Raw genomic sequence first — 15,809 nt, 5'->3', positions numbered from 1 at the left:
GTATACCCAGCCACTTTCCTGAAGTTGTTTATCAGGTTTAGTAGTTCAGTGTTGGAACTTATGGGATCACTAAAAAACATGCTATCACATCATCTGCAAATAGTGATATTTTGACTTCTTATTTTTTAGTCTGTATCCCATTGATCTACTTTTGTTGTCTGATTGCTCTGGCTAGAAGTTCAAGAACTATATTGAATAAGTAGGGAGAGAGTGGGCAGCCTTGTCTAGTCCCTGATTTTAGTGGGATTGCTTCATGTTTCTCTCCATTTAGTTTAATGTTAGCGACTGGTTTGCTGTATATGGCTTTTACTAAGTTTAGGTATGGGGCTGGAATTCCTATTCTTTCCAGGACTTTTATCATGAAGGGGTGTTGAATTTTGTCAAATGCTTTCTCAGCATCTAATGAAATGATCATGTTTTTTTTTTTTCAGTTTGTTTATATAATGGATCACGTTGATGGTTTTTCGTGTATTAAACCATCCCTGCAAGCCTGGGATGAAGTCTACTTGATCATGGTGGATGATTGTTTTGATGTGCTCTTGGATTCGATTTGCCAGAATTTTATTGAGTATTTTTGCGTCGATATTCATAAGGGAAATTGGTCTGAAGTTCTCTTTCTTTGATGGTTCTTTGTTTGGTTTAGGTATAAGAGTAATTGTGGCTTCATAGAAGGAATTCAGTAGTGCTCCATCTGTTTTAATTTTGTGGAATAGTTTGGATAGTATTGATATGAGGTCTTCTATGAAGGTCTGATAGAATTCTGCACTAAACCCTACTGGACCTGGGCTCTTTTTGGTTGGTAGACCTTTAATGACTGCTGCTATTTCTTTAGGCATTATGGGGTTGTTTAAATGGTTTATCTGTTCCTGAATTAACTTCGATACCTGGTATCTCTCTAGGAAATTGTTCATTTACTGCAGATTTTCAAGTTTTGTTGAATATAGGTTTTTGTAGTAGGATCTGATGAAAATTTGAATTTCGTCTGATTCTGAAGTTATGTCCCCTTTTCATTTCTAATTTTGTTAATTTGTACACACTCTCTGTGTCCTCTCATTAGTCTGGCTAAGGGTTTATCTATCTTGTTGATTTTCTCAAAGAACCAACTTTTGGTTCTGTTGATTCTTTCTATGGTCCTTTTTGTTTCTACTTGGTTGATTTCAGCTCTGAGTTTGATTATTTCCTGCCTTGTACTCCTCCTGGGTGTATTTGCTTCTTTTTGTTCTAGAGCTTTTAGGTGTGCTGTCAAGCTGTTGACATATGCTTTCTCCTGTTTCTTTCTGCAGGCACTCAGAGGTATGAGTTTTCCTCTTAGCACAGCTTTCATTGTTTCCCATAAGTTTGGGAGGTTGTACCTTCATTTTCATTAAATTCTTAGAAGTCTTTAATTTCTTCCTTTATTTCTTCCTTGCACTGGTTATCAATGAGTAGAGCATTGTTCAACTTCCACGTATAGGTGCGCATTCTTCCCTTATTGTTATTGAAGAGCAGCTTTAGCCCGTCGTGGTCTGATAGGATGCATGAGATTATTTCTATCTTTTTTTATCTGTTGAGGCCTGTTTTATGACGAATTTTATGGTCAATTTTGGAGAAAGTTCCATGAGGTGGTGAGAAGAAGGTATATCCTTTTGCTTTAGGATAGAATGTTCTATAAATATCTGTTAAGTCCATTTGGTTCATGACTTCTCTTAGTCTGTCTATGTCTCTGTTTAAATTATGTTTCCATGATCTGTCTATTGATGAGAGTGGGGTGTTAAAATCTCCTACTATTATTGTGTGAGGTGCAATGTGTGTTTTGAGCTTTAGTAAGATTTCTTTTATGTATGTAGGTACCCTTGTATTTGGAGCATAGATATTTAGGATTGAGAGTTCATCTTGGTGGATTTTCCTTTGATGAAAATGAAGTGTCCTTCTTTATCTCTTTTGATGACTTTTAGTTGAAAATCAATTTTATTCGATATTAGAATGGCTACTCCAGCTTGCTTCTTCAAACCATTTGTTTGGAAAGTTGTTTTCCAGCCTTTCACTTTGAGGTAGTGTATGTCTTTGTCTCTGAGGTGTGTTTCCTGTAGGCAGCAGAATGCAAGGTCGTCATTGCGTATCCAGTTTGTTGATCTATGTCTTTTCATTGGGGAGTTGAGACCATTGATGTTCAGAGATATTAAGGAATAGTGCTTATTGCTTCCTGCTATATTCATATTTGGATGTTAGATTATGTTTGTGTGCTTTTCTTCTCTTTGTTTTGTTTCCAAGTCAATTAGTTTCTTGCTTTTTCTAGGGTGTAGCTTGCCTGTTTATGTTGGGCTTTACCATTTATTATCCTTTGTAGCGTTGGATTTGTAGACAGATATTGTTTAAATTTGGTTTTGTCATGGAATATCTTGGTTTCTCCATCTATGTTAATTGAGAGTTTTGCAGGATACAGTAACCTGGGATGGAATTTATGTTCTCTTAGGGTCTGTATGACATCTTTCCAGGGTCTTCTGGCTGTCATAGTCTCTGGCAAGAACTCTGGTGTGATTCTGATAGGTCTGCCTTTATATGTTACTTGACCTTTTTCCCTTACTTCTTTTAATATTCTTTCTTTGTTTTGTGCATTTGGTGTTTTGACTCTTTGATGGGAGGAGTTTCTTTTCTGGTCCAATCTATTTGGAGTTCTGTAGGCTTCTTGTATGTTTATGGGCATCTCTTTCTTTAGGTTAGGGAAGTTTTCTTCTATGATTTTGTTGAAGATATTTACTGGTCCTTTGAGCTGGGAGTCTACACTCTCTTCTATTCCTATTATCCTTAGGTTTGATCTTCTCATTGAGTACTGGATTTCCTGTATGTTTTGGACCAGTAGCTTTTTCCGTTTTACATTATCTTTCACCGTTGTGTTGACGATTTCTATGGAATCTTCTGCTCCTGAGATTCTCTCTTCTATCTCTTGTATTCTGCTGGTGATGCTTGTATCTACAGCTCCTTGTCTCTTCCTTTGGTTTTCTATATCCAGGGTTATCTCCCTTTGTGCTTTCCTTATTGCTTCTATTTCCATTTTTAATTCCGTCACCTGTTTGATTTTGTTTTCCTGGAATTCTTTTAGGGATTTTTGTGATTCCTCTTTATAGGTTTATACTTGTTTATGTTTTCCTCCATTTCTCTAAGGGAGTTCTTTATGTCTTTCTTGGAGTCCTCCATCATCTGTGATTTTAAATCTATATCTTGCTTTTCTGGTGTGTTTGGATATTCAGTGTTTGCTTTGGTGGGAGAATTGGGCTCCAATGATGCCATGTAGTCTTGGTTTCTGTTGTTTGGCTTCCTATGCTTGCCTCTTGCCATCAGGTTGTCTCTGGTGTTACCTTGTTCTGCTATTTCTAGCAGTGGCTTGACCATCCTAGAGGCCTTTTTGTAATGAGTTCTGTAGACCTGTTTTCCTGTTTTCTTTCAGCCAATTATGGGAACAGGGTGTTCTGCTTTTAGGCATGTAGTCCTTCCTGTCTACTGGCTTTCAGCTGTTCCTGTGGATATGTTCCTGAGTCCCCCAGACAGGTTTCTTGGAGCAGAAAAGTTGTTCTTACCTCTGTTCTCTGGCCTGACATTGCTCCTTGGGGCTGGGTTTCAGCTCTCTGTGAGGGCAGCAACCAGAAGGGCCTGCCTTTCCTTCTGTGTCCCTGGGCACAAGGGTCCCTGATGTCGCTTAGGTGTTTTCCTCTATAGTAAGAAATGTGGGCAGATAATAGTCTGGTTTTCTAGGCATGTCCGCCTCTCTGAAGGTCTAGCTCTCCCTCCCATGGGATTTGGGTGCAGGGAGCTTTTTTACTAGGTCCCTTCAGATCCAGGTTTTGTCTGGACTGATGGGCTTCTGCAGTTTGATTGCCCCTATCTTCCTGTTCCTAGAGGCCCTATACAGTTTCCTCTTGGACCAGGGATGTGGGCCTAGGTGGGCAGAAGTGGTGGTTTCTCCTGCCCTTCTGTCTCAGTAGTATGCACACATCTGGGCGATCAGCTCTCTCTCCAATGGGGCTTAGGAGCAGGGAGCTGTGGACCAGGATCTGTGAGGTTTGGGTGCTAACTAGAAACTGGAAGTGTCTAGTCCCAGAGGAGATTTGCCTTTGTGTACCCTGAGTCCACCAGGCTGGTCACTTGTAGCAGAAAAGTTGTTCTTACCTCTGGTGTTGGGCCCGAAGTTGCTCCTCAGGGTTGGGTTTCAGATCTCTGTAAGGGCAGCAACCAGAACAACCTGTCCCTCTTTCACCGGGGTCCCTGTGCACAGCGGGCCCAGATGGCGCTAGGCGTTTTCCTCTTGAATCAGAAGTATGGGCAGAGAGTAGTCTCCTCTGGTTTCACAGGCATGTTTGCCCCTCTGGTGGTCTACCTCTCCCTCCCACGAGATTTGGGTCCAGGGAGCTGTTTGATCATGTTCCTTCAGATCCTGGTGCAGTCTGGACCGAAGGGCTTTTGTAGATTGATTGCTCCTATCTTCCTGTTCCCAGAGGCCCTATAAGGTTTCCTCTTGGGCCAGGGATGTGGGCAAAGGTGGCCAGGAGTGTTGGTCTCTCCTGCCCTGCAGTCTCAGGATTGCCAACACATTGAGGTGATCAGTTCTCTCTCCCACAGGGTTTGTGAGCAGGGAGCTGTGGACCAGGATCAGGGAGGTTTGGGTGCCAGCTAGAAACTGGAGGTCCTTCTTTTAATTTTTAAGGCCTCTATCATTATGGTAAGATTGCATTTATAGTCTTTGTGTGTGTGTGTGTGTGTGTGTGTGTGTGTGTGTGGTGTGTTTAATTTTTGTTAGGATATCCAGAACTTTCTTTAGAGGGGTAGTTTTGCTTTGGAAATGTCAGGTTGCCATGGCTTTGGTTGCAAGCCTCTGCTGAGTATCCTTAGACTGTTTGTTTCAGGACCTGCAGTTCTGTATGGTTCAGGAGTCTGATCAAGTTTGAGGAGAGCTAACAATTGAGTGGTGGTACTTCTGGGTTAGCAGTCTGCTCAGGGCAGATTGGCTTGGCCCAGAGGACTCAGAGAGAGTTACTTCTTAGTTTTTCCATTATACATTTTATCTTATTTACTGTATTCAAAAATTGTAAAATAATTAATTCTCTACAAAAAAAACATACTTATGAGTGACACCAAGTTTTTTAAACTGTCTTAGAAATGCTGGATAGAAATAGTTGATGGGCACAATATACTGAAAACACAAGAAATAGATCAGTATTCAACAATCTTAATGTATGGCTTAAATCTCTATAATAACAACAAAAATTAAGACAATGTTTTAACATGACAAATAGATAATATATGAAAGTATCTTAAATTTTATACGGTATTAAAATAATTTATATCATCATCTCAAATTAAACAGTGATGTCAACCCTGTCCACTCTTTTTCTCTCGTTTTATTTCAATATAGTACTTGAAGTCCTAACTAGAGCGATAAGAAAAACTAAAGAAGAATAATGGGATACAATTTGGAAAGGAAGAATTCAAAATATCTATATTCACAGATGATATGATAGTATACCTAAGAACCACAAAAGTTCCATGAGAGAACTGCTAATATTATTTTATGAAATAAATATGAGATAGAGACTACCACGTGTTCTACATATCCCAATGTGGTGTCAAATATATGAAATCAACAAAAAATAAAGAGAGAATGTCACTTGTGTCTCCGACTCACAGAAAAGAGCAACACCACAACGTTCTTCTCAAAGCAGTTTATTCAGGAACCTTTCTTTCTGCATGCAAGCAGCAATCTTCCTTTTCTTTTCTTCCCTCTCTTCTTCAGCCCCCAAGCACACTCCCTTACATCCTCCCTCAACTCTGCCTCCTCAGTCCAGTCTGCGTAATCTCAGTTCATAGGTCCACGTCACATGGCCTGATCTTGCGTCATGGTGCTCCTGCACAGCTCCCACAATGGATGTGGCTAGTTTCAGGTGTGTGAGGAAGTCAGGTGCTAGTCATGAGACTTAGCTGCAGTCCCGGGCGCCATGTTGGGACTGCTGCCACACCCGCTCCCTACAAGAGAACAAACCAGAAGGAAACTCTGGGATATCAAGTATTGCAGTATGTATCCGAAGATTGCCAACTAACAGGATGACTTACAGGGAAAAAGAAGCCAAAGTTTTTCCTTGATAATCAGAAAAACACTGTGGTGTGTATTCCATATAACATGTAAAGTAAATAAAATGAACTTAGGCAAAAAGAAAAAGGAGTATTTAGTAATGTGACTTGTGTCCCAAGCAAGAAGGATGATGTCTCTGTAGAAAGCAAAATGGAGGCTCATCTCTCAATCTTGGCAAAAACCAAATTCAACATTATTGAAAGAATTAAATTTTTGATCTGTAGGTTTGATATAATGAGTAAGTGTGGATCCCAGTACAATACTCATGTACAAAAATTGATGCCCCTAAAAGTGCCACAGCTCAGGATGGCATTTCAATAGATGTCAAAATGTAGTGAAGAATCAACTTCCATAATAGAGAGAATGCATTTTACTAATTCATTTGCTGTGGCATTATCATCCAGAACACAAAATGATAGAAAATCATAAGCATCAAGATACTCAATTTGCCCAATCAGTATATATTTGAAAGTAGTTAAAAAATATTGAAACTGACAAAGATATAATCCAACCAAACTATGACATAAATTTGAATTGATAGTAACCAAAAAAGTGCAATAAATTCCATATCAAGATTCGTTTATAACCCAGTGAAATACCAACAATCCCGACAAGGCACCCAATGAAGATGGATAGATGAAATTAAAGATGCCACTTCACTACTAGCAAGAATAAAATTCAGTAAGATCATTATGGGCATACGTATAAGGTAGTTCAAGTATTTACAAATGAAATTCTCCATCTGTGTCATTCATTTGGATCTACTGATATTACAAAAATTATCATATAAGATATACATCTCTTTTGTTGCAATGTAATCCAACACAGTATGCTATGTACATGAATACAACCTTAGGTAAATGAAAATTATAAGGTATATACTAATATAAGGTATAAAATTCCTCACAAATTGCAATAAAATTCAATTCCCCCATCACACTTGAGCAAAATGTACAAAATTGTTCTCAATCATCTTGAGATTTGAACAAACTTCAGTTGAAGAAATGTCTTATCAAAAGGCACTGACCATCACCAACTGAAGATCAAGCAAGAGATGACTATCATAACTCAGTGAATGTCTAAATTGGTACTGATATTGGACAGGATATCTGTTGAATCAGTTCAAATCCAGATACTACTCAATGGAGATTGATCAGGGGTTTTCCAGATGACAGGAATCATGGGAAATATGAGATTGTGCAAATGCAACTAGCATAAAATAAACTATGTACGACAGAGAGAATGTTCAACTCATTGCTCATTCTTGCATGTGAAACTGCCCATGTGAGACAATGGAAGACATAATGTCCTATGATTCAACTCAAAGACTGAATCACTTGGGAAAATTATTACCTTCTCAACTCTTGTTTTACTATTGGAGTTCTGATGAAATCCATTATCATGATTGCCAATTGTGTTCATACATATGGCTGTTGTCATGGTCTGACCCAAGCTACTCAGGAGAAGAGTGTCTCTGGAGTGAATGCCATGGACACAAATGAAATTATGGCACCTGAGGATGGAGAACATGTTTTTCACAACATGTTTTCAGAAATGTGCTGATCAAAGTTTTCAGACCTCAGATGTAGAATTTGAGGTCGCAATTTCCCAGATGTATCCAGGGATCATGGTACAGGATGAATGGAAAGGAACTGTAGAATATAATTTAGTGGATCTCCAGACAGCAATAAATTTAAAACAGACACATAGATGTAAAAGTATGTGTGATATTTGAAGGTATAAGGCACAGATTTCACAACCGCCCCATCTTAAATCCTAGCTGACATGAAGGAGCTGTGCACTTTTACTATTTCATTCTTGCTTCTGAAGTTTTCTTTCATCATGTGGGGTTTGACTGAGCCCAGTTGCTTTTGGAGAATAAAGAACAATGGAGATAACGATGGAGATTTGAGAACTGACTGTGGTTTTGTACTTTTCACACGACAGGAGCCTATAGAAGAAAATTTTTATAATGAGATCGTGTATTTTAGGTATGTCATGAGCTTTATTTACTGCTTCAATATCATGAATTAAAAATATGTAGCTGTGGGATTCTTGCCACTTCTTACCACCACACTAGGAAGGACTGAAAATTATACAACATATCAATCAATATTTTAAGACTTTCAAATGTGTCACTATTTAGTTTGGTTTTAGTACATTCGTCTCCAATGCACACAGCTAATAGGAAAATATGTTTGGAAGAGTGTACTCAGGCAGATAAACATATTTTATATGGAGAAATATTCTCAGTGCTCAGATATTACTTAAAGAATAGTAAGCAATTAGGAAGACTTAGGTGTTAAGAGAAATCTAACAATATTTAGTAAATTGTCATTGTAACATTCACACTAAAAGGGAAAATCAAATTGATCAGTAAATGAACCTAGAGGATCATAATCTGGTTCTGTGGTATATTGTAGTATTTTATATATTTTGAAATGGATATATAAATTTAAATTAAATATATCTTCAATAATACTATGTTTGATAAACATTAACATTTGAAAATATTGAAATGATATTCTATAAATATCATAGGAATATCATTAAGTACAATCTCTTATTTTGTCCTGCACTTCTCATAGACAGGAATTATACTGAGTCAGAGTTATTGCTTGTGGGATGGAATCCCCATCCCTCCACTTGATGCCCTTTTCTACTGTAGGCAGACTCTAAAAGTTCTCTCTCCAAACCATTCTCACTGTTGGGAATTTCATCTAGGGTTTCTCCCTTTGAGTCTTGAGAGTCTCTCACCTCCCAGGTCTCTGGAACCTTCTAGAGGATCTCACCCCAACTTCCTAAATCAGGAGGTTGACATAAGTTGTTTTCAAGATCTCTAATTTGCTAAATTCATCTCAGGAAGGTTAATATTTACTCAGCAATTTAACCTGTTCTGTAGTACAAAATTTGCTTCAATTTGAGAGAAAGTTTCATGTTTTAAGCATCCTCCTTAATCATCCCTTTGTCTTTTAGAATACCAGCAAGAAGTTATGAGTTTTTTTTGGTAATGTTTTTTGCTACTGATGAGATCAACAAGAATCCTTATCTTTTACCCAACATGTCTTTGATATTCTCCCTCATTGTTGGCATGTGTGAAGATACATTGGAATATGTGGATACAAACTACTCATTCAAAAGAAATACTTTGAATATTGTTAATTATAACTGTTATTTACGGGCCAGATGTTATATACAACTTACAGGACCATCATGGAAAACTTCCTTAAAACTGACGATTAATTCTAGAAAACCAAAGGTGAGACTGTGTGACACTGGATGAATTAACAACTTTTGCATTTCATTTACATATGCCTAGGGACAAAACTTGGTAAGGGTGGTTTTGTGTATATGCAGTGTTCTCTATATTAGTGAGGATTAATTACTCAGATTTTTTGATATACTGGGGAAACAGGAAAAATAGCTACATTTGTCATGAATACCCTAGAATATAATGATAATAATAATAATAATAATAAATAATAAATGATATTTATAGAGTAATCTTACTTTCCACTATAGGGGTTAAGAAAAGTAACAATACTAGTGTATAAGTCCAAATTTCCTAACAAACATACTCCTCATTGTGGATATTTCATTCTTCATTTTCTACATCCCTTAGGTTTTTTTTGGACCATTTAATCCTAACCTGAGTGACCGTGACCAGTTTCCCTATGTAAATCAGATAGCAAGAAAGGACACTTGTTTGTCTCATGCCATGATCTCTTTGATGCTTTTTTTTGAATGGACTTGGATTGGACTAGCCATCTCAGATGATGACCAGGGAATTCAGTTTCTCTCAGTCACAAGAGAAGTAATGCAAAAACATTCAATCTGTTCAGCTTTTGTGAATGTGATCCCAGAAAACATGCAGATATACATGGCAAGGGCTAACATATATGATAAACAAATTATGACATCATCAGCAAAGGTTGTTATCATTTATGGTGAAAGGAACTCTACTCTAGAAGTCAGCTTTAGAAGATGGGAATATTTAGGTGCACAGAAAATCTGGATTACAACCTCACAATGGGATGTTATCACAAATAAAAGAGTTTTCAGCCTTGATTTCTTCCATGGAACTGTCACTTTTGCATACCACAATGGCAGGATTCCTAAATTTAGGAATTTTATGCAAACAATGAACACTTCCAAATACCCAGTAGACATTTCTCAGACTATACTGGAGTGGAATTATTTTAATTGTTCAATCTTTAAGAACAGTGATAGTGAAATGAATCATTTTACATCCAAGAACACAGAGGACTGGTTAGCACAGCACAAATTTGACATGGTTCTGAGTGAAGAAGGATACAATTTGTATAATGCTGTGTATGCTGTGGCCCACACCTACCATGAACTCATTCTTCAAGAAGTAGAATCTCAGAAAATACTAAGACACAAAGGAAGATTCATTAACTGTCAGCAGGTAAAGTTTCTTACTTTTCTTTATGCTTAGACTTATCAGGGTGATGTTCCAAATGGTCCCTGAGAAACCCATGTACATTACTTATAGATTATTCTCTCAGTGAAAGTATTCTCTCCTGCAAAGACACCTAAAGAATCTTTTAAATAGTTTTGATCCATTTGCAAAGATTACATTAAATAGGAGACAATAGTTTTGTATGAATATCAGTAAGTTTTGTGAAAATATGTCTCAGTATTTTACCAAATGTGTTCAGTATTCAGTACAGGAGCCAAGAATTTTATCATAAAACCCATAATTATTACTTAGCTAGAATAACTTTCTTAAGAAATGGTACATATGCTGTGATCAATAGTAATTCGTTTAAAGAAACAATTAAGTATAAAAACAAATTTTAAAGACTTCACAATTTATTAAGTCCATGTTTATTTCATATATGTATATTTTATGTACATGAGTGAGCCACTACATCTCTTTGTTTCCCCAACTTCCAGATATTTAAACTTCCCACTTCTTCTCACATACATGGCTTCATTTTTGAAGAATTATTTTTCCATACATGTGCACACACATGCATGCACACACACACACACACACACACACACACACACAGCCTAACACACATATACATACACACATACAAATTGCTACTTGTTATTTTGTAAGAATTTGTTCTAAGACTTTTTATTATGGAACATTACTATGAAGTATATGACTTTTTAATTACCCATGAGATACATTGTATTTTAATATATGGGATAACTTTTTAATACAGCCGTATATTCAGGAAGCCAGTAGAAAAATTAGGGACTATTTTCAATTTTGTATTGCCTTAATTGGTATGCATATGTAATCATCTAATGATGCATCTCATTTAGGTGGCTTCCTTGCTGAAAACCAGGATATTTATGAACCCTGTCGGAGAACTGGTGAACATGAATCAAAGGGAAAATCAGTGTGCAGAGTATGACATTTTCAACATTTGGAATTTTCCACAAGGCCTTGGATTAAAAGTGAAAATAGGGAGCTATTTTTCTTGTTTCCCGCAGAGCCAACAACTTCAAATATCTGAAGACTTGAAGTGGGCCACAGGAGGAACATCCGTGTGTATACCCCAATTGTTATTCTTTTCAGTATAGTTAAATTTAAAAATAAGAAGCCCTGAAGGGATAGCCCTGTGGTTAAGGCAAATTGCTCTTGCAAATGACCCATCCTTAGTGCAAGCACCAAAATTTGAAAAGTTATAACTTTCTACAAATGTGACAGGGATCAAAGACCTCTGGATTCCAGATTCAAATGTACCCACATGCCTACTCAAACCACACTACAGAAACACATTTATAAAACATGAAGTAATATATATTTGCAACTATATATAAGACATGACATTTTATGATTCTGTATGAACATGTTTATAGCCTAAAGAAATGCAGCTTATACTCATTAACAGAAACATTTCTCCATGGTCAAGGTTTTCTTTTAAATCTAAAAAGCTTTATTAATTCTATGAGAGTCTTATATAACATCCTTTGTTCATATTCATCAAACAGTACTTTTGATCATCTCTAACTTCTCTCATCATCCAACTCAGTGTGCTTACTTTTTAACATACAAACCATGTGAGAAAACATGATTACACATAAATATTTCTTTTGGATTTAATCAGTTTAGGAAGGAAAAATTTTAAATCGCTACAATCCAAACATCACTCATACAGTATTACATGATTTAGTAAATATTGAAAGACCTTCAGAGTACTGCAGTCTTACCCAAAATAATAAGGTGCCGAAAACTGGTGAGTGATGCCTGTCAGCAGAGGCATATGTATAGCCATATCTGTTAATGACCCATATCTATATCTATATCTATATCTATATCTAAATCTATATCTATATCTATATCTATATCTATATCTATATCTATATGACCTATATATATATGTGTGTGTGTAATTATACACATAGTATATAATGTATAATGTATAATATATAATACATACAATATATGAATGTATGTATATATTGCCTCAGGTCCCCACGTCCATGTGTAGTGTTACATGCACTGCTGGATTCAGGAAAATTCATCAGAACGAGGCTGCACACTGCTGCTTTGATTGTGCCCTGTGCCCAGAAAATGAGGTTTCTAATGACACAGGTACATGTTTGCATACAAAAAAGAAAAATTTGAATTCAAATTATTTTCTCTATCAAAACTAGAAATGTTAAATGGCCTACATGGAAACAGAAGATGTAAAATCTCACTGTTTTAGAATATAATATGTTGAAAACTACTAGTATATTTTTAGACCCTTCAAATAAACTGAAATATCTTCTACACGGAGGTCTTTCTCCCACAATATGATAGTTCCTGATTTTTTATTTTGCAGGAAAAATATTGAAACATTAGGCGGACAAACATATAAACATTTTTAAATAAAAGTTTTAGGCATAGTCTTTGCACACGTTTTATCTTTGTTGTTTAATTTTTACAAAGTAATTTCACCATACCATCAGTTCACAGTCATTCCTTCCTACCATCTGACTTGATCCCAAAAAACACCAGAAGTTTAAGGACACAGATGTTCTTTAATGAAATATATTTTAAGAACTCACATGGCTTTAAGGATGAAGAATTTGTTGTCACAGAATTAGAACACTAGTGAAAATTTCAAGAACATACCCATATTCATACATACATATTGGATTGTGCTTATCATCAATCACATCTTAGCTAAGAAAAGAGGGATGTTTGTGATTATTCATAATCTTCATGCCATCTAGGTTGGAATGTGTAGTTAAGAAGAAAGAGATAGTACCACAGTGAGGGTGACCTGACTAGACCTATGAGGCGTACAGCTTCAATAATGGAAACATCTTTATGCAAATAGTATTTGCATAAGGAATTGTATGTTCTACTTGAAGATAACAACAAAGGGTACAACCCTTAATGCCAACAAAGGGAATAATGCATTTTATCAGCTGGCTTTGAGAGCTAGGTTTGCATGCTACACAGATATGTGAGTAGTAGTTTCAAATTAATAATCTTTTTATGCATATTATTATTTATATTGCACTGAAAACAAAATATTTTTCTTTCGTTTTTGTTTAATAAATATTTTTCTCCTGCATTCTCCACAATGCAGTTTTGTTCCATCACAAAGCATAGGTTAATATAAAGCAGCCAGTCAGTGGTCCTTACAGCAATAAGGAACGCAGTAGATGCTCAACACTAAAATATTTATTGAGGGATCCTCTAAATAATACAAACACTCATTTATTAAGTAAATAATTATAGTATCTCATGAAAGTTTGTTGTTGTTTGCCAGCAGATATGGAGCAATGTGTGAGGTGTCCAGATGATAAGTATGCCAACTTAGAGCAAACCTACTGTATCCAAAGACATGTGTCATTTCTGGCTTATGAAGAACCACTGGGTTTGACCCTAGGATGCATGGCCCTGTGCTTCTCTGCCCTCACAATTCTAGTATTAGTCACTTTTGTGAAGCACAAGAATATTCCTGTTGTGAAGGCCAATAACTGCATTCTCAGCTACATCCTGCTCATCTCTCTCATCTTCTGTTTTCTTTGCTCATTGCTCTTCATTGGACATCCCAAAAAGACCACCTGCATCCTGCAACAGATCACATTTGGAATATTTTTCACAATGGCAATTTCTACAGTGTTGGCTAAAACAATAACTGTGGTCATGGCTTTCAAACTCACTACACCAGGAAGAAGGATGAGACGGATCCTGGCATCAGGGGCACCTAACTTGATCATTCCCATTTGTACACTAATCCAACTTGTTATCTGTGGGACCTGGTTGGCAACATCTCCTCCCTTTATTGACAGAGATATACAATCAGAACATGGGAAGGTCATCATTATTTGCAACAAAGGCTCAGTCACTGCCTTCCACTTTGTCCTAGGATACCTGAGCTCCTTGGCTCTGGGAAGCTTTGCTGTGGCATTCCTGGCTAGGAATCTTCCTGACAGATTCAATGAAACCAAGTTCCTAACATTCAGCATGCTTGTGTTCTGCAGTGTCTGGATTACTTTCCTCCCTGTCTACCATAGCACAAGGGGGAAGGTCATGGTAGTTGTGGAAGTCTTCTCCATCTTGGCTTCTAGTGCAGGGTTGCTAGGGTGTGTGTTTATTCCAAAGTGTTATGTTATTTTAGTTAGACCAAATTCAAATTTTCTTCAGAAGTACAAAAATAAATTGCTTTATTAAATCTTTAAAAGTTTCAAAATGTTAGATGATATACAACATTTCTTTTTTTCTTTCTCTTAACAAAATATTAGTAAATCATATAAAATTTTAAAGTAATATACAAATTTGTACTTAAAATGCAGGATAGCACTGTTCATTATAATAGAAACTACTAAAGTTTGGTTAAAAAAAAAGGATATTAAGACGAGGGAATTTCAATTGAGAAATGGCTATCACTATTTTAATCTGTAGGTATGTGTTGGCCATACTCTATATAATGATTAAGATAATAATTATGAGCACTTGACCATACTGCTTGTGGGCAATGTCACCTCTAAGCATTTTATACTCGAAGTTATGAGAAAGAGAACTGTAGAAAACATGGCATGAAGCCAGTAGTCAGCAGTATTGCATGTGCTCTCATTGAGTCCTTGCATCCATGTTCTTGTCTTGGCTTCATTCAATTAAGTGTGACCAAGATACATAAGAAAATAAACACTTTTCTCACACGTTCTTTTTGAACACGGTGTTTTGTCACAGCAACAGAAACTAAGACATAACCTAAATGGTAAGTTGCCTCTGCTGGGATTTGGAATATTTTAGATTGCTGATGAAATAAAAGGCACTTATCTGGAAAGAGAACAAGAGTGAACGCTAGCAGAGTACGAATCATAGTGACAGAATGACATATTATTGATGGCCATCACAAAAGCTCTGAATTTAGGAATAGCTTTTCAATATACTGTGAAGATGTTAAGACTGTAAGGTAATATATTAAGAGTGGAACAGTATATAATAAGGACAATAGGGTTGTGATTGTTCTTGTAATACAAGGCTCTGTAACTTTATATGAAAACACACAATTTCATTAAAAATGAATGTTTTACATTGAGTGAGTAAAATCAGTAGTGGAAATGTCCCAAACAAGACCTTTATCACAATAAGGTCAGTGGAATCAGTGAACATAGAATTCACTCTAAATGAAGTATCTTATCATACATTTTTCAAAATATGAGTACTAAAGATTATTTTCAATATTTATAAGCACATAAACATGCCTTTTCTATATAA

The 15,809-nt window shown here is 36.4% G+C and overlaps 1 protein-coding gene across 6 annotated transcripts; it reads left to right on the top strand.

Moving 5' to 3' along the window:
• The first annotated feature begins 7,885 nt into the window (after positions 1-7,885).
• On the top strand, positions 7,886-14,759 carry Vom2r68 (vomeronasal 2 receptor, 68). Of its 6 annotated transcripts, none has more exons than XM_087584148.1 (6): positions 7,886-8,076; positions 9,065-9,359; positions 9,723-10,529; positions 11,405-11,629; positions 12,557-12,680; positions 13,852-14,759. In XM_087584148.1, the coding sequence occupies exons 1-6, from the start codon at positions 7,886-7,888 to the stop codon at positions 14,757-14,759; spliced, it is 2,550 nt and encodes an 849-aa protein (XP_087440274.1).
• Positions 14,760-15,809: the final 1,050 nt, after the last annotated feature.

Source organism: Rattus norvegicus, chromosome 14 (assembly GCF_021556685.1).
Source record: "Rattus norvegicus strain SHRSP/BbbUtx chromosome 14, alternate assembly SHRSP_T2T, whole genome shotgun sequence".
Lineage (NCBI taxonomy): Eukaryota > Metazoa > Chordata > Mammalia > Rodentia > Muridae > Rattus > Rattus norvegicus.
This window is presented reverse-complemented; position numbering and strand designations above follow the sequence as displayed.